General features: G+C 30.4%; 1 protein-coding gene across 1 annotated transcript in view; it reads left to right on the forward strand.

Moving 5' to 3' along the window:
* The first annotated feature begins 941 nt into the window (after positions 1-941).
* The window catches only part of LOC124368924 (pyridoxine/pyridoxamine 5'-phosphate oxidase-like), a 41,959-nt gene continuing 21,361 nt past the window's right edge, over positions 942-21,539 (forward strand). The window contains exons 1-2 of the mRNA XM_046826469.1: positions 942-1,047; positions 20,465-20,548. Coding sequence (XP_046682425.1) covers positions 1,045-1,047; positions 20,465-20,548 — 87 coding nt within the window. The 5' untranslated portion in view covers positions 942-1,044. The remainder of the gene's footprint in view (positions 1,048-20,464; positions 20,549-21,539) is intronic.

Below are 21,539 nucleotides of genomic sequence, written 5' to 3' on the forward strand. Positions count from 1 at the left end.
CCTATTTTGCCTGAGCTTTAGTGAAGCCTACGTGGGGCTGGAAATTTACATTTCTGTTTGTCTATATGTCCACACGATATCTCGAAAACGAACTTACCTATGTACTCGAAGCTTCATTTGTATATGAAAAACACTGAGTCCGGTGATGGCTCCATGGTATTTGGCTGAGCGTTAGCGAATAATTTAAAATTGATCTTATAGGTAGTAGGCGATAGGTGTGTAGGTGATAGTAACGATAAAAAAGCTGAATAAATAAATTACTGAACAAACTCAATACACTCATGAGAGGTTTGTACATGTGACATGTTAACACATGAAGCTCAACTGAAACTAATAATGAGTTACATCATGCATTATTTTCCTGTTAATTTCTTTTTTTACATTTGTATGTCTGTCTATCTCTTCGCAGGACATCTCTAGAATAAAATGAGCTATGAATGAAATGAAATGAAAATTTTATATTCAATATCAGCAAAGCCTGTTACGGCAAGTGGTGTGGCATATTTTTACCTTGTCATAATAGCCTATCAAATAAATTTTGTCTGTTGAATTTTTTCAATGGCACAGTGTAGCGGGTGCGGTGCACGAGAAAACAAAATAAAGCAACGTCGAGCGTGGCTGCTGCTTGGATGGGCGATCCTGTCCTTGCAAGCAGTCCGCCTGTCCGACCATTGGTAGTAGCTCGGAAGTCATCTTTAAGCCGTTGGTCCCCAGGTTAAGTGTTAGAGAGGGCTTCGTAGCCCTAACTTCGTCTGTTAAAATAAAAAGACATTACCGTAATATGATATGAAAAGGGAAATATGATCCAATTATCAATTAATATTTTAAGAATGTGAAACAAACTTATCAGCAATGCCCTAATTTGCTCCATTGTTAAATGGATCCGTCCAGAAGTAATAAAGTTGTAGATTATTTCTCTAAACTTAATCGCTGGTGAATATTAGTCGTTACATAAGACAGTAGGATTATATAACCTCGAACTGGTGGTAGGCGATCGGATTGTGACCCGCACTTCAGTGATAGCAGGACCTCCACACTGACAACATGGTAAGTTCTACTGGCAATCCTACCCCTACTGAGCCTTGAGTGCTCAACAGTGCTCCATCTGTTCTTACTGTTATCCAGTAAACATAAAAAATATTATAGCTTGTACAAATAGTGAAATAATAGTACTGAAGTAAAATTGAATTTAAATAATTACATTAAGAAGGAAATCATAAAGTTTTATGAATGTAGTAAAAATTAATTTTGTACTCCTACTGAACTTGAGGCAGTGGTCCACTTATTCTTACTCTAACTCTGTAAAAATTAAAAAAATATTGTGGTTTGTAAAATTATTAGAATAATATAACTGCAATAAAATTGAATTTAAAAAATAACACCAAGAAAGAAATTATAAAGTTTTATGAATGTGTTTAAAATTAATTTTTGACACAAATGTTTAAACTCTGTCTTAATTTGAAATTGAAGCTAAGATAATTGAAGTGTATTTTTCAACCAACACAGCGATACAAGTTTAAAAAAATTATAAATTCTATCTGGGTATCTATCGATACTTATCACATAAACAGTTCAATGATATGTTTTTGTCGTTGCATATATTTTGGTTATTTTCTTGAAAGGTTTCTTAAATATAGTATAGTTATTTTATTAAAAAAAACTTATTAAAAAGGATTTACGACTGTAAGTTTAGTGGTTTACAGCCGATACTGAATAGAAATTTCTCCCCCTCGCCCAAAATCGTAATATGCTGACTACATTCACTATCATATTTTTGTGATGTTGATTTGGAACTGTAATGCTTGTACACTTTCTGTGTTCGACTCGCTCATCAACGAGATTGTACTCAAGATTTGGTCTAGCGGCTCGACCCAACTGCCAACAGCCCGGGGTCTGTATGCAGACCACGTAGTCAACCGAACAGAGTCGTATCCTTACATGTAGCTGAGCACTCTTTACGACCATTCCAAAAACAGTTAGTGAAAATTCAACAAACTGCAAATATTCAACCACATATTAATACATTATCTAACCATAATATGTAGGCACCATGCCTAAATTTTAATAGAAACATTGAAATTACATAATAACGCAATTATGCCCAGCCAAAAGAAATACAATTTGTGGCAATACTTTTTTATATAATTACATTCAAGTACTTTGCATTATTAGTATGCACTAATATTTCATATGTAGTGCTAAACATACTGTATTCCATGGATCTGTTGGCTTTTTGTTATTTTTGGACACGCCATTAGATTATGTAATAGACATGGGTATGATGACGGTTCGCGATGATTATTAAAACAAACTTCGATTAATATCTTCCATATATTTTGAATTATAGCTTTACATAGGAAAATTGGAGTTCATTTTATTTTCAAGAGTATTTTTGGCTTACGTAATAAAAAAGCTATGCTCAGTTTAGTAAAAATACAAATTTTCTTTATATTTGCACTATTTTACACTCAAGTAATTTCAAGCCACTTTTTTATGTTCCGTTAAAGATGAGACTATACGATGTTTTACTATAGAAGACATGTTTTGATACATAAGAACTTGATTTTTTTGAACAAATTTGATATTTGGAATTAAACTGGTATGAATGTATGTAGTTGTGTTTAATATTTAAAATCGTCATAACCCAAAGTTCAGAATTTAGTCTTCCTTAAGTAGCTTGATAATTGTTTGTCGTTGAAAAAAAAAATAGTACTTCGTAAAACACGATTATGTTCACTTAAAATTAAGTAATAGCTTTGGTGAGTTAAGTAGTGCTGCTACTCCTTCAATTTCATTACTAAGAAATAATAGATTTTATTGAAAGAGGAGCTCTTCTTATTGGAAAGAACCATTAAAAAAAATTTAAAGAACATAAAAAGATATTATAAATACGGACAAACTAAAAAATCAGCCATTGCTAAACATGCATTAGGAACAAACAAGCATTAAAATTTCAAATCATTAAATCAAGCCCATGAACAAGAAGAACTCGTCGCTTATGAAAAATTACGAATAAAAAAGATAAAGATAATAAAATATTAATGATTTTGGACCGATTCAAAATGTACCCTTCCTTTAAAATATAACAAAATCTTTTTGACCCAAACTTTTATACATATATTAATATGTATTTTATTTTACTTTTAACTATACAAATCTTGTATTAAGCTTTATCCAGCTTATAATTGTTTTAAATTGTAAAATCTTTATGCTATTTTAAGTAGTTGATTTACACCGGACGATGGCATCTTAGATGTAGAAAGGCTTCGTGTGAGAAAATTAAAATTATTGGACAATTGGGAGTTTTCTTTTATAGAAAATAAAATCTAGAGTTTCTACCATTGTATTTATACGCATATATTGACAAAGACATTTTGCCTGTATTAAGATTAATGCATAGCCGAAAAAGGCGTATTTTAGTGATATGTGATAATTATTTACCTCCATATACTTTTCAACCCAGATATAATAGTGGTGTGATTTTATTCGCATACAATAAAACAATAACTAGTAGAATAAAGGCAGGATTTGAGCTTTTCCTGTGCCTCCTCCAATTACTGCAAATTCCAAAATTGCCAATATTTCGTACGAAACCAATTAAATATGTTTGCTTTATATTTTTATAATAAATCTCTCGTTTTATTGCTACACGACACATACCAAAGTGCTTATATCACACTTAATCATACGTTATAATAAACAACATGGGTTGTAATACTTGGTACTCTCTGACTCTCAACTACAAGGGAGATACATGCATCATCACTAACAAACTTTACTCAATGAATGGAAATAGTATGTATGGACAAACAATGATCCCCACAATTCTACACCGGCATGGCCTGACATTGGCATTGCTCCCACTATCGCTATCTTGGCTAGTATGTCACGTTTGTTATGATCAACCGTCTAGTCGTTCTTACATCGTATATGGTCAATATTGGCTGTCCGCTATGCAGTAGGCATCCGGTCGTCGCCCACGACCGGTTATCGACCCGGCTTTTGCATTGGTCTCCTTCCAACATCTCGGCTAGTAGCCTATAAAACGCTATTATAATTACCGGTCTTGCCACTTTCTCAGTATGAAACGTCACTATTTGCAATTTTTGAAGTTGCATACATATTGCATCATAGTCCTCAGCCGGTTCTGATGACTGACCTTGACATTGGTCCTACTCTTGCTGTTTATGCTTATACAGGTATACAACTTCTTCTAGTTGGCCACTGTTGCTCCTTTTGCAATCCAAATGATCAATAGAGGCTAATTCGTGCAAATAGATATTGAATTATTGTCCTAAGCTAGTTCTCGGGCCGGGTACTGTCATTAGTAGCATTTTTGGTCTCCCTGATGTCATATCGACTTTGTTATTATGATCACTATTAATTGCTGTTGTTATCGAATTATCTAATACATTTTGTACCTTTCTTTCTTCAGCTTTCGAATGGCTTTATAAGATAGTTAGTTTGAAACAAATAAACATGATAATAATTAATAAACTCTTATAAAATGTTACTTCCATGAAAAAACTAAGGACTATAATTATGGATAATGCAGCAAAGCTCCTACGGAACAAAATATTAGTTGGTTGTATTTCTAATAATTTTTTATGCTAGATTATTATGTAATAATATTTTGTACAAATTTAATATTTCTCAAGTTTATAACTTCACAACTCTTAAATAAACACAGTTTTGTTCCACTATATTTATTTGAGTATACTGATTTAAAACAACTTATTATCTGGAAATTTGGTTTACAATTTAATTGACAGGATTATCACATAGCTTTAGTTACAAAATAATGGGGGATTCAGTAATTTTACTATCCACCGTTTATGACGTAATTTGAAATATATTTGTAAGACTGTACACTGTACTTTGGCACAGTCTAATTTTCTTGTAGAATGCAAACTTTGCATACAATCACAACCTATACTGTCTCTACAGTAGATTTAGTGTTTACTTTAGTAGTTACTTTTTTATGAGTCATTAAAACATTAATAAGTAAATTAATCGATATACTAAAAGTTACCAAACCATTCAAACATATATAATACTTAAAAGAAAAATCTCGTAATAGTAATACATTTTCAAGAAACCTTAAACGGAAAGTTTTCAAAAAGTTTATACAAAACAATCAAAATCCTGCAAAATTATTTTAAAAAGCTTACAATCATTGAAATATATATCAGAAATTTGTTTCAAAAGTAATTATTAAATAAAACATTACTTTACTAAACAGTTAAACTTTTCCTATATAACTCTGCAAAATTATAATGAATGTAATAAACTTCCAGGAAATTTTTATACACTTTTCGCTATCCGCTTTAAATAAAAGTTTTTTTTTTGAATTTTTAAAATTATAAAATGACTGTAGCACTCAAATTGAAGGAGACATATAATTTTTATTTGAACAATATTGTAAGTAAATTTAAAAAAGCAACAATCAGAAAATATTTAAAGAAAAACGTTTTTAAGATGGCCACCATTAGAGATTTATTTGATATCTCATAACATTTCTAGGTAGTGGGTGTAGGTTCTGTATAACATTGTTGAAATAATTGTAACGCGATAAGTAACTACTTCTTAACCAATAAACCATTTAAAGATGGTGGCCATTCAAACATTTTAAAAATAATGTTTTATATATCGATTAGTATACATTAAAACGAGAAACATATTTTAGGGCTCTCATATAATTTACAATAATCATTGTTCTTACGCATTTTTTATATCTTGCAAGATTTCTAGATAGCGATAGTATACAATTTTAAGTGATATACTACATTGTGAGAATAATTGTGTAAACTATAATTACCGCAGTTCTTAATAGATTCAAAAAATTCCTAAGTAGCAAGATGGGGACCGTTTAAAGTTATATAATCATGCAACTGAACGGTTTTGATAAAATATGTTTGAACATAATTTTGAATTAATTGCAACAGTCCTCAGTTTTTATAAAAGAAATGTGTATGCTTAATCCTTGTAAACTTTCAAGATTTAGTAATTTTTAAAATTTTGATTTTTTTATGATAAAATTAACATTAATAGTTAAATTTATTGTCCATCAGAGTTATTTAAATTAAACATCTGAACTGCATCTCTAATTTGTCATTTATAGACGACGTTGAAATGTGAAATCTATCTTTTTTCACTGAGCCGGAAGTAATGTTTTAATTTGCTTACAATATCTTTGAAATAAAATTCATACACGTGCTCTACAATTTGTGTACTATGTCATTTAGGTTTTTTAAAAATCAAAGAGTTCTTAAAAAAATATAAATCAGATAACGAAGAGTTAATAAAATGGGTTCATTATGTGCCTGAAGTTTATTACGTGTGTTATAATGTTTTTTTTATAAGTTTTTTAATCATAAGAATCTGTAGAGATTTCACATATTTCATTTCAGTATGAAGAATTTAAATATTTAGTAAAATCAATTAAGAATAGTTTTTATACAATTTTTATAAATATTTCAAGTTTCTTAAGCGCTTTGAAACAATTTTGTTGAATTCGAATGAGTTTTTGAAGACTGATTTAAAGCTTTTGAAATTTGATTGGTATTTAGTGATAATTTTCTTGTTTTATTTTTTGACTTAATTAAAATTCTGTTAGATTATTAAAACTAATTTTATGGTACATTATATATGGATTTTTTATTCATATTTTGATGACTTCTAAAAGTCGTAGAGACATTTACTATATACTTTTATATATTTTTTCGTGGTTTTTAGACAATGTTTATAGCTGAATTTTGAATGACTAATATGGTTGTGGTTATGACTCCAAATGGCTATGAGTGATATTATACATAGTTTTAAACAAAAAATGTCTTATAAGCATAGGTTGGGAAATGTCTCGTTTAGGCGCAAGCCGACATTTTGCATTTTTTATTAAAAATTGTGTCTCTAAAACTTGTAAATCTAAAGATACCAAACTTCGCACATAGGTAATCATGCATAAGAAGAAAATTAAAAAAATATTGTCATTTGCTTTTATATTAACTAAATAGCACCTGTTGAAAGTTTTAACTACAAAAAACCAGTTTAGCTATAAAAATGCACAAGATACCAACTATTTAGCGAAAACAATCCCAACGATACCCTTTCCAGTGAAATACTTCAACGCATTTGCGAGCACGATCACTATATAGGTATGCTTTCACAAGCCGGGAGCAACAAAGATGTTATCAGTTAAAAGGTAATAGCTGTTTTGCAACAATTATAAGAAATTAAAAAATGTTAATTATATTTATAACTTATAAAAATTCCAAAGATACTTTCCTCAACGAAATCCGTCTACACATGAGCGAGAACGACCACTCCCACTCTATAAGTACTTTTACTCAAGCCCGGAGCAACAAATAGCTGATACCTCTCTCTCTACTGACATGTTTGTTGCTCCGGGCTTGTGCAAGAGTACCATTAAAGTGATCGTGCTCACTTATCCGTTTACCGATTTGGTTGCAAAATGTACCATTAGAATTGTCATAAAAATGAATAGATAGTTGGTATCTTGTGCATCTTTTATAACTATATTGAGTATTTTGTTATTTGATTTTAAAAAATTACAATCAGCGTCATTTTGTTAATTTTAAATAAAAATACACTATTATTTTTTGTCATTTTCCTCTTATGTATACCTATGTGTGAAGTTTAATAACTGTAGGTTTACTAGTTCTATAGATATTAACTTTCTTTAAAGAACAAAGTGGCTGCTTGCGGCAAAACGAGACATTTATCGACCTATTTTTATATAAAATGTTTTGTTAGAAATTGTGTATACTATCTACTATATGTATAAAAGTACTACTATAAACTATAACATCACCCACACAAGTTTGTGTCACCTTTTATGTATATGTATTATATATTTAACAATCTACTTATTTAAGTATATATATATATATATATATATATATATATATATATATATATCAATTGAATTTGTATAAATGGCAATAGCCTAATTTAATTTCAATAAACATTGAATCACAAAAAGTACTTGCTCCGCCGGGACTCGAACTCGGATCTCTCACTTTCCAGGTGAATGTGCTACCATTACTATTACAATTTATTATATATATATATATATATATATATATATATATTGTATGTAATAAATATTATATATTATTATGTTGTATATATTATATTATTATTTCTTATATATATATTTGTGAAATTTCAGAGGGAAAATCTTAGGTAAACAACGTAATAAAGGTGTTTAGCTGGCACATGGTCCATTTATAACAAAAAAATGTTTCATAGAATTAACATTCGTGTACTGGATAGAAAATTTGATGTTAAACGTGTTTCTCCATTGATAAATTTCGTTTTCATACTTAGCAGACAGCATTACTTGTGTTCGTACCGACGCGACGGGCGCACATGTGTGTATACCAGATAATACTGATGTAACCTAGACAAGATCTTATCGTGATAGAGTTACAGGGGAAGGGCAGACTTCGGTTACAAGTAATACTTTAAATGGCTTACCGTGCCGTTATGCAACGTTGCGGAGTGAGGAGGGAGGATACATGAGTAATCAAATGTCCAACACCACTCGTACACTGTATTTGGAGTTAAAAAAGGGTACGCAGATGATGAGGCTGTCTATGGTAATTTTATCGTCTCCAACTTTTCTAAAGATAATATTAATTTATCCCTATAGAATTTTATTCTTCTCGTTCATTCAGAGTAAGGTTACTACAATTTCAAATCTTTTGAGTAGGCATTACCTTGAATACATTCATGTTAATATTGTAGTAGAGATTGTCTGTGCTCTAATACTTATAATAATAGTTGAATGTTGAATTTTAATGTTGTCTACTGAGAGATGAAATGAATTATAATTTACGTAATCTATATAATTGAAAGTGGAAATTTTCAGGGTACATTAAAATATGTTAGAACAATATAGTTTTATAAACAAACATGCTTCTCTTAAAACTTTGACGGAGGACAAATTTCACTCGGCGATCTGACAAAACCCAATTGTAAGATTAGAATATTTTCAAGTTGGACCACGAACTATGTCCAGAATGGTACACTGGTATAAAAATTAAATCTAAGCAGTAACGTATGCAAATATGTAAGTAAAAGACAAGAAATAACTGTTATAAGCACTTCAATGTGAAAATTGGATATTCTCGAGGTTGTTCTAATTATAATATCTTTCACTAATCTGGGGTGAAATTTGAAATTTGAACATATAACATGTTTCAGATAGTTATAATAACTAAATAAAAATTTACATTCTCTTGTAACTTTATTTTCTTAGTAAATTCGTCCTTTCACGTGATATGATGTATGATTAATATTTGAGGAATAAACATGATCCTTATTAAAGTGCTTAATTTTTACATTATCTGTAACACCAACTTCAGGAAATTTTCAAAATTTAAGTTTTAGTAAATGCGATTATGATGTAATATAATGATGTCTTATAATTTCTAATCATAAGTAGATACATCAGGTACACATTATTTCAATATCCATGGTTGAGAGATTCATAATATAAATAGAAATTTGACTGTTTCTATTCTATTTTTTGTTCTATGAATAAATATATACAAATAATTATCGACGACCTAATTTGATCAAAAAGTGTGAAATATTTAGATTATGTCTATGTTTATTTATGTTTAGGCATTTCAATTGCCATAGTTGAGTTTGACTTGTGCCCGATGAAGAAGATATATATAATCAAAAAACCAACATCGATTAAAAAGCGTCTACTTCGGCTCTTCTAATTTACTTTCTGTCTAATATTGTTCAAATTCAATAGTGATAGTTCAGAGAAATAGAAAGTATATAACTACCATACGACTGAAGTGTTACTGCGGTCCAAAAGAGTCAGATACGACCGATTAAATTCACTTACTCTCTAATTGATTTACGGTTCCACAATTGAGTTTATGTTGCACTGACCATGAAAATAAAGACATTTGTGGGTTTTGGAATCCAGCTTAGATTTAAAAGCATTTATTTGTGGTCTATGATGTTTCTGGTGCTATAAGTAGTATTGATTTTTACTAAGGAAATGTGAATAAAAAATTAAACTTTAAAAGAGAAAATTGGTTATTTTGGGTTATTCTTTGGAGATAGATATGCCACCACAGACTTGTTGAAGGTATTTTTGAAATACACAATTCCGTAGAATATTATCGTATTATAAGTCGTAAAGTTTAGTCAGTATTAACAATAAAAGCGCTCGAAAATATCAACTTTTGCACTATAAAAGGTTTCTCTACTTTATATGATTAAAATGTTGATGTATCATACCTAGGAGCCTGTTTTATTTCATAACGAAGCCGACAGTAAAAACCGTAACAAGATTCGTTGAGTAGCTTATATTGATGCACAGATCCACACAAAAAGCGACTTTAATTTATACTATGTATTGACGTTTAACACTTGTGTGCCCATCAAGTGAATAGAAAATAAGTGTGCCCATAATCCCACTTGTTCGAAGCCCGGAAGACAGCAGGCGCAAGTGTACCTGCCAAGTGTAGGTGAACTGACAACAGTACGATAGTGAATGTATGTGTTGGTGTTATTGCGCACCTACCATTAACAAGCTTAAGAGGGGGAACCGCTCCTTGTGTCGGCCCGTGTCATCGCGAAGATGACGCAGTTGCAGGTTTCCAGACAAGTAATCATCACAATTTGTGACTCTCATCTGTCGCTATTATGAAAACTGAAACTTGCCATCCTTACGTGTGCTGTTGAATTCTTTGTTTGTATTAGTTACCGAATACATCCAAGTTCATTCGTCAAATATTTAACATACTAGACTATAATTCATTATACGGAGAATATTAAGATAAATAATAAAATTGTACATATTTTACATAGATAAAATATTATATGTGCGCAAATTAGAGGTCCATTTTTAATTTTGTTTTGTAATTTTACGAATTTTATAAGGCATAGGTTGAAATTAAATAATTCTGGGATATATGGGTAACTGGATAAGATTTTTAATTCCAGTATTTGAATTATTTAAACAAAATAAACACACACACATACTAGTGTTTGACAACAATAATTCCATCCTATGATTATAGCTTGTGTAGAATGTGAATTTTGTGTTTTATTTTTTATTTTATGGGGTAAGTAACGTGAAATTTACAAGAGGTTATATCAATGAGGGTAACGGTAAGACATTTGCCCTGAAGTGAAATTCGGTTTGCACAATTATTGAATTTCGGGAGAATTAAATACCTAATATAACTAGAGAATAACAATACTAATATTTCCTTATTATTTTTATTCAAGTTTATTTGTTAGTTCCAACATTTACCTTTTTTAAATAACCAAATTGGGTTCGTATTTTAAATTCAAATTCCCAATCCTAGAAAATTGGTTTCCAGCATATTCACGGATGAAACGTAAAATAATGTTGGTGATACAATTATAACACTATTGCATGATCTTTGGAATGTAGGTTTCATATGTTTCAAATTTTGAACGTCGACCCATCCGAACCCATTACTATCTGAAAAGGGATAAAATATTAAGTTCTTGCTCATTTCAAATTACATCTGTTCTCTCTTTACTCTGAAACTCTATGACGTTTTTCACTTTCAGACATTATCTATGCATGTTGATTTGATCTTTAAATAATCTCCCGAAAAAACAACAACTCATTTAATATTATTTTATTTATTTTAGATTACAACTAAACATCCGATCAATTACTTTTATATTACTGATTTATAAGCTCTAAAATTATATCAAAGATATAATAATTTAATTTGTGTAGAATTTCTTTGACCAACCAAACTAAAATTTATTTTGAGTACTAAGGTATAATATAAGATGCATATCTATATATTGTTTATTGTTGTATGCTGAATCATTATAAAGATCCTACATCTTGTGAATAGGAAGACACGTGTTGCCAGGACTACAAATGGGAGGGCCAAGGGCACCGTAGGGTGTTCTACCCAGCATAGACGTGACTTCCGCGTCCCTGGTGACCCGACCGTCGCTCGACACTAGAGCTATTGTCCATGTAGCATTACTATTGCTCGCTTCGGCCTTCGTAGCCGTTTCTGTCTGCAAGCTCATTATCATCTTGATTATTTCGTAAATGACATGATACGATAATAGGAAGAGAGATTATTCTCGGAAAAAAGGATGTATAATCTGTTGTTCATTTGCACTTCTTGAAAGAAATTACCTGGAAATGTACTACATTTTGCTGCCTCGGAATGGATTGTAAATTGGAATGGTATTGTTTGTAATTGGAACATAACCAGCCCACAATATAACAAAAGTAATATACTCTTAATATACGTCCAACTGAACAAGTCATTCAGAATCTCCAATTACTAATACTGATATTGAATGAATCTTAAACATTTATTTTAGAATTTCAAATAAGTAGGGCCATGTTTTTAAGGGAATCGTAAGGAATTCCACTAGATGTATAACTAAATTCGAAGGCGCTAAGCTGCTATTGAAATAGATCTATAAAACTATTATAGGTTTCCCTAAATACCGGTGCTATTATATTTTGCGGTACGCATAACACAATATAAAGAGTGTCCATATTAACTGTGTCACTATACTAATCCCGAAAACGACTAATCCTTTAAGTTTTCAGTACAAATTAAACGGGTGACTGCAAACTTTTCAGTGATTGTTAGAAGTACTTATACCGAATTATAAAATATTTCACATATTTATTTAAATGCGGACTGCAACTGCAAGATGTTTTACCCATTTTTTTTCTTTTGATGCTGCATATAAAAAAGCATTTAAACACTTTCTATACTAATAACTTTTCTTTTAAACTTACTCGTTTAGGAGCTACAGCATACAAAATAAAAAAGAAAAGATTATACGAGTACGTGTTGACGTTTTTAAATATCCCCATGTAAATAAGTTGAAAGAATTTATTGTTGGGTAAAAAGTTAGTATGGTGCCCAAGATCAGTAATTAAACCTTAATGTCATAGATAAATTGCTGACATAAAAATATAATACTTGGGATGTATTGATAACCACAATCGGCTAAAAAGGCCAAGCATTCTATTTGCAGTATTTGTTTTCTATATTCACGTCGGCGATTTATTAATTTTTGATATCATACTAATATAATAGTTCAATTACTAACAACATAACATTTGTTTTATTATATTGGAAACTCCTATATAATGGAGTTTAGATATGGAAAGATATGTCATTAAAAACTTTAGTAATCTTTTGCTTCTAACGAAAAAGTAATTAAAAATTGCTAAGTCTAAAAACATTTTAAAACATTATTTTACACTCAAAGTTATTATATTGACAAACTTTTATGTTGGCGCCATATCACAAAATGGTGACAACATTTTTAAAGTGTAAAGTCATATTTGTAATGGTCACTAAGAAGTTTCCATCAACACTTCTGTACATTTAATAATTTTTAAGATACCAATCACACAGTTAGGATGGACATCCTGTATATAACCTAACCCCAGATGTTAAAACATATTTCAACTAATAACATATTAACTTCAATCAAATCACTAGAAATTTTATAAAAAAAACATTTACGACCACATAGTGCTTCCAACAGATGCCTGAGTGCCAGACTGAAGAGGCTATACAGTGTAATAACCACGAAACTGAACTGATTGATCAGACAGATTGAATGAGAAATAAATAGATTGAATTAGACGTTATTTGCCCCGCAAGTTACTTCATTACTTTATACAATAACTAAAACTCGTGTTTGTAATGAATGCATTTTTCCATTTTCGTGAAAGAAATTAGTTGTGTATTAATAAAAATTAATGCAGTTGTTGGTTGGCTTGTTCAGTTTGTGAAATATTGAAATATAATTACTATAAATTACCTAAAATGTGACAACACATGTATTAAAAGGAATTCTTGGATATACTTGTAAGAATAGCTTTGACTGGATAATACACATGATGTGGTTGTTTACTGCACGAAATATGCACAAAACTCTCTTATTGTGTTAAAATATTTTTACGCTTTTATTTTATTTACTCATTTACGTAATTAAAATCACGTAAATTAAGGATCTTCTTTAAATTAGGTGTTCGTGCGTCCATGTGTACGTCCATCCGGGCTAAAACTCTTGATGGAAACGTCTTAGAGACTTGAAACATGGAACATAGGTCCCTTTAGTTACAAAGAACAATCCTGCTATTTTTCGCGGGAAAAGATCAAAGGGCAGCATGTCCATTTGTCTGTATAGCTGTTAGATAACTCTTCCGTTAAGTTATGGGAGTCCTTCAATACTCTGTTGTATATTCTATGTAAATATGCTCATTACAGGCCTTTATTGAAGTAATGAGGAAATTACAATTATAATAAACAAACTATCCTTAAATTGTGATAAGTTTTTTATTGAATAGAAAATTTATTTGCAAAGTATTGATTTACCAACTTGTGTTAGTATTTCGAATGCCGTGTAGACAGTTTAAGCCACTAAATACTACTTATTGGCCACTCAGGAGACGGTCTTACAGCCATTGCTAGAAAAAGTGGTTTTCCTGCATAAAACCTAATAAATTCTGATTTGTTATTTATTATTATTATTATATTTTCCAAAGTTAACTCTATTCCAAAGAGGGGCTGGAGTATATACTAAATTGAGAAATGAACGTTGTTTTTACCTGCGTGTTTTTTTAGGAAGAAACTGTTGTGTCTCTTGAACTGGTTCCTGTAAAAAACCTGGTTCGGTCTTTATCCTGTTCTACTGGACACAGTATTTACATTGAAGTATTATACAATGTTTTTTTTCAGTATTTTTTCTACAGTATGAGTATTTGACGTTACGTGAAACACGTGGATTTTTCTTTATCTGTATTTGTTTTTTCCATTTATTGGTTTATTTCAAATTTTGTAACAGAGGATGTTTACTCTGCTTGGTTGTTTACATTTCACTGTTTCCTCAATTGATGGAAATAAAATTCACGGGTTTTTTGGTTCAACAATTAATAAAAAGACTTTAGTACTTCTGTAGCATGCATGATGTTGTTTTTGCTTCAAGTCATTTAGCATGTGAATTTGTTTTCTTTAACGATACCAGTGAACCTTTTTGTCTCTGTGAGTATATTGGTTTCAGTGATTAACACGGACAATTTAAGTTTTTACTCTAATTAAAAAAGTAAATTGATAGAATATTTACTAAATGCTTTTCGGTTTATGGTACTAAATTTCCTATTTCCTCTTGTTGCAAACCTTGTTCAGATGATTTTTTACCAATGTCGTAAAATGTTGTTAATTTAAAGCATTTGCGTAAAACAATCAATTTTACCAGTGTTAAAATGTAATGAGCAAGATTTTGTCTGTAAAAAAAATTATGATATCGTTTAAAATTGATATACTCATATATATGAGTATATCAATTTTAAACGATATAATATATATTTCTTTATAAGCAATTGCTTTGTAATCGCACGTTATTTTTATATAGAATGTTTGTTATCAATATTATATCATTCTTTATATTGTAATAATTGTAATTTTACTATTGACACCCATACTAAAACTTAAATTACTATAAAGGAAAGCAAGGGAGGCTAGCCAACTTGTTTATTTTAACAGGGTCAAAGTTTAATCCAAATTCGTGAACCGGCTCAGAAAGTTATTACTTGGAGTCAACCATACTTTTGAATTTAATTGAAGTAGTCTGGAAAGGAAATTTTAAACCGCACTGTTGAGAAAAACATAACAGAACCAGTTATTTTGTGAAAAAGAAACTATTGTATCGTTGTCAGTAAACGAGTGGTTTCGTTTTTACTTAAATTCACATTATATTAAATAAACGTTGAATTGCGATGTTAGAAGCGATCCGTAGCAATATTTTAAATGGGTATTCTGTTGAGTGTAGAGGAATGATTTAGTTTCTAAATATCGACACATTTGTCTTAAAAACGATAGTGTTTTTATATCTTCAAAGAGCAATTCAATGAATTTCAATCACATCACAAAATTTGTACGAGGAGTTTAAAGGGGAGAAAAAAATTAGTTAAAAAAAAGGATTTTGACTCCTACATTGACTAACACAGACTGGCTGTAACGCGGCGCAGCGCGGCGGTGCGTTACGGTGCGCGTTGTCCGTTGCCTTCGACCTCTTGTCCTTCTCTGACCAGTTGTGCCCGCTAGTCCGTTGCAGAATTGTAATGGTCCCACCAGTATTCGTTACATATCAGTACTGCTACATATCTATGCCTACGTATCGATGGCAATTTTGTCAAAACAGTTAGCAAAACCCCTACCAGAGACATGAATTTCAAAAGTATTTACAAATTGTATTTAATCTTTTATTTAGAATTACTGATATTAACAGATTACATACGACAGGATCTTCAATTAGTTACTGCATTGTGTTACTAAGACTTACGAATAAACGGTACTCGTTTCATGGAATCTACTGTGTTACGTCATTCAATGAAATATTCACTAAAATTTATGTAACAAATCATGGTGATTTAATGGTGTTAAACCTGAAACTGTTAACTTCAATTTATTGACAAAAAGAAAAATAATAATATATAAAACATAAACATACATTGTTCATAGACTAGAAATTTGATAGTATAATAAAATTGAATTAGTATATAGGTAATGAAACCGATTGGTTCTTTATCTTATTAAATAAACGTCATGAAATGTCGAGAAAGTAGCCAAAGGAAGTAAGAGCAAATGGCGGAACAAAGAACAAGCATACATTCCTAATCAACTATCTGAATAAACGATTGTGGTAATTCCGTAACATGTGATATGTAATGAAACGATGTCTATATACATTTCGGTTTCATATTCTACAGATATTTATACAGTTTGTTATTGATATACCCTATGTGGTTTTAACGCTTCTTGGCTTATTAACTCGGTTGTCTTATATAAGTTTTCTCACCTCAAAATATTTGAGTTTTAGCTTTTAACACTTTTGGCTGTTTGAAATTGAGAGTGGCCCAGGTTCAATGTCACGTGGTTTATAGAACAATATCTCCCCTCCCTGATTTATTGGGGGGATCAAATTTGCAGACATTCTAAAACTGTCAAAGGAAAATTCTTGCAATATAATTTAAATTTGTTACTGTTGACGTTTTCCGTTCAGTACCGATTCAAAAAATGTTTTTTGTGTTTTGAGGAACACATAAGTCATTCCTCAAAATTTGAAGGGAAAATGAACAAGGTTTACAGTGAAAACTGCCAGACTAGATATTTTGCTTCCTCAAAAAATAAATTTGGCTTAGTATTTCATCTATAAGACCTTTATGAGTTTATATAGTAGTATGATGTTAAATATAGTCAATAAACAATAAATCGATCTATTTACAATATAAAGGTGAAAATTATCAATGCTCTCCTTTTTTGTACGAAAATTATAAATCTTGGGAATAATCATTGCTTCATTAGGAAATAGTACCTTTACATTAGTGAATAATATTTCGATGCTACATGTATGTTGTTTATTAAGATGGCTAATTTTCCATAGCCTTACGCAACTTATTGTCACATTTTTGTTATTATGATCGAGAAATTACAATTCGCGATAGTTATCTGAAAATATATTAACTGTGACAAATTTGATTCCTAAAATAGCTAGGTAAACATGTGTACAGAGATAATATGAGGATATGGTGTGTTAATATATTGCAAACCATGAGTCACTAAGCGAAATTTTTCTGTACTACTCACTTGGAAAGCTTCCTGATCTCATTGGCTTCTAACCCTAAATACCTGGTAACCTTAAGATAAACCATAACATCGTTGAAACTTGACCTACTGACCAATCCAACCACTTGATGAATACAACGTAAACTTCTTGATGGCTAACTTAACGAGGAAACAAACTTTACCCTTTGCCAACTATAAACTGTCAGTATATACTATCAAGATACATAAATGTTCAGTCACGATAAACTGTTATTTAGCGCATTTTACACTTTACCGTTTGATAAAGCCGAATTATTTTAAAGGGGGTTAATATGATTAACACGGAGTTGCCAAAGGGGTGCACGAGTCCTGGTGTACGAGTAAGATCAAGTAAGAAATATTGCTTTCGTCGATCCAAAAGTCAATAATTTGTAAATCTAATCTCTATATACTTTTCGGCAACGGAACATTTATATGCTATAAATATTTTATGTGGATCTATGCTTCATTTTAGTTGCAAGTTTATAGTATAAATGCGAGCATGTTTTACTGCTTGTGTCTATACTTAATTAATTTACGCTCTCTAAAAGATTGACCACTATGAGCATCTTATGTATGAGATTACGATATGATTATGTCATAAAAAAAAATTATATTTTTATAAATAAATATTATTTTTAGAATTATGAAATATTCAACAATGACGATCAAACGATTTTTTCAAATTACAATTGAATTATTATCGTTTCTTCCATATGGAAGCTGTATATTCATAAAAAGGTCTGGAGAGAATGTGGCTCATTATTGGTTAAACCTAATATTTAACCGTATAAAACCGATTTTAAATACTTTGCTATATTTAGCCACCCACAACAACATAGATTGCTTTAAAGAGTCAAGCAAATAATTTTAATTTATAATACAGTGCTATGATTCATGGTAGGATATTTTATAGCTCGTAATAAAATGTAATTTAAACCATACTTTTTTATATGATGTACAACCCACATTTAAAGTTGTAAGAAATCTGGTTCTTATCATTAAACATATGTTTTCCTCCTTGAACATAAATCATAAATACATTTTTCGTGACATATCGCTTTTTTATTATGATGTACTCCCTAAAGCACGTTTTAACATTTATTCGATACATAAAATCAAGATTTCTCGACATTTACTTCCACTACATTGAAAGTGACCCAAAAAATTATGTTTGTTTTGTAAAATCTGCCATAATCTAATACCTTTAAATAATGTACAGTGTGATATGGAATGTTTAAATCTGAAACTTGTTTTTATGAACACAAACAATGAAATGTTTTAAGCTGAGTATTACACGTTTATGTATGGCTACACAATTTAAGTAACAATTATTCCATTTGTGGCAGTAAAGGAACTGTTTAAATGGTCTGAGACACAGGGTATAGCATATATTTTAATAGTATTTTTGGTACTTTAAAATATTTTTACCTACGTCATTTTCAAATGATATAATTTTACATAGTTAAAAAATAAATACAGTAATAGTTTTGACGTAGTAATAGTTTACTAACAATATTATTTAAGCAAACTAATAAGATTAAGACTACTAACATCTTTGATACATTCTGACCATTTGACCATCCAAATTTGGTGCTGCTTGCATGTTTCCCTGTCACAGTGGCATCATCAGTTTAGCAATTTTAAACAAAGAATGAAAATAAAAGGACAACACATTTGCAATATTGAAAAATAATGTAATCCTGAGTAAAGTCGTAGAGCCAATCCAAGTAACCTTCACTCGTTTTTAACTTTTATCAAACACAATCTTAACTTTAGTAAAACTAAATTTCAGGGACAATTTGAAATTTGAGAAGCAAATATTTATTCTATATAATAATGAATAAACATTTAGTTGAAATTGGTCCTAATGCGAAATGTTGCATTGTTCCTAGGTTTCATTTGTAGTTACTTGCCACAAGAAAGAGTATAAAGAAAGCGAAAGAAGGTTGTACAACAGGTAGTTTTTTAAGCCAAAAGGCTTCATTAAATAATCCTTACTTACATTGCTTTAAAATCACATAGCCTAAATTTAAGCAACGACCATCTATTTTGCTGGCCTTTGTTATTACATTAATAAATACCTGGCAAACATAAAATTCCCTGAAACTATCCTAAGCTAATGCAAACTTATTGATTCACAAATAACTACATAAACAATTTTTAAACAGATTAGCGTTGAAATGCGCGAAGCTTTTATATCAAAATTCACTTCGTTGAAATCTAAAGAAAACTGTGCCAAAACTATCCAGAAATATAAAAATAATTATTTGCAATAAACGTTTAAATATTTTAAAATATTCAACTAAAATTAACTAATTAAAATAACATATAGTTCCTTAAACTAATTATTGCAAAGTATTATTGTAACTGAAAAAACTAAATATAAAGAAAAGGATCAAGTTTAACAAAAAATAAATATCCAAAAAGCATCGCACTCCAAGTCGTTATAATGCGATTAAAAAATATATATCTTATTTGTCAATACAACTCATACTACTACAAATATTGCATTTATAACTCAATTTACTTAGTTTATTATTAAGTTATCCTACGTGCATATAAAATAAAATATACATTGTACTTGTAATGCTTTTAATACAGTCTATTATGTGATGTTCCAGGGATTACATCCATACTTTTTTGCTTAATTTACTTAATGGTTCATAACGTTCTTTTTTGTTCATCAGGACTTTTGGGTATTATTGGTTATCTATTTTCTACACAATTGTTTTATGTAACAATATTTTGCCCCAGCAAAGGTTCTGACGTTTCTGTTTGTTTTGCAGTTGGAATCCAGAATTTGCCGGTTGGTTTCGGCCGTCAGCATAAGGGTTCGCTGTCAATCTACCGCCACCAGCCCTTCCCCTCAAGTAAGTCTGACGCTGCTTGTATAACAGAATTTGTTATAATTATATTCATTACACGTATTATGTTATAATTATAACTTTACGATTATCCTATTTACAACTTAACAGATGATTTCCCTTGCTAACCATGAAGGGAAATGATCTAATTGGGTGGTAATTTAATAATCACTGTAATGATTCATTAAAATATAAAAAGAACATGTTATGTTTCATGTAACAAGTTGTCCACTAGAGTATACTAGTAAATAAAATCAAAACCTAACATGTTTTCCAACAGAACCTCCAGGTATGCATGTTTGTCAGCTTTCTTTGCATGTTGATTACGTGTAACTTGAAAATTTCCAGGTGATTTTGGTTAGTTAATATCATTTTTAAGTATTGTATAAAGTACTTAACCAACTCATAATGATAGAACATCGCAAGTTATATGATAAGATATTTACAATAATTAATCTTCTTTCTCGTGTGGGGTTATAGTAGATTTTCTAAAATTTAAACACAAAATTCAGCTGGATGAGTTCCAGTAAAGTGGATTGAATAGTATCTTTGTAATGGGACACATTATGTAAAAATATCATACCCAAAATCCGTAGAATAGTCGCTGAGATATGGTGTTCCTCACGGATTCATACTTAGTCCCCTGAATTTTTTGGTCTATGTAAATGAACCATCGATGGCTTATTGGCTCATCGATACATGGCGGACAGCCTGTCAGTATGCAGAGACACGTCTCTGCCTCAAGGCATCTTCACAGACTGAATTGAAAATCGCGACATTCACTGAGCTCAACTGTGTAATCCAACACTTCATTGAGCTGAGGCTAAAAAAATCTTAACAAAATCAACTTTCATTAAAGTTTCAAACAGAAAAAAAATTTAGATATCATTCCAACAGTCTTGTTAGGCGATAAGGAAACTGAATAAGTCGACACGACTAAATTAATAAATGAATAATGAATAATGAATAAATCATTTATTTCCTAAAAAAAAACACA

Source organism: Homalodisca vitripennis, chromosome X (genome assembly GCF_021130785.1).
Source record: "Homalodisca vitripennis isolate AUS2020 chromosome X, UT_GWSS_2.1, whole genome shotgun sequence".
Taxonomy (NCBI): Eukaryota; Metazoa; Arthropoda; class Insecta; order Hemiptera; family Cicadellidae; genus Homalodisca; species Homalodisca vitripennis.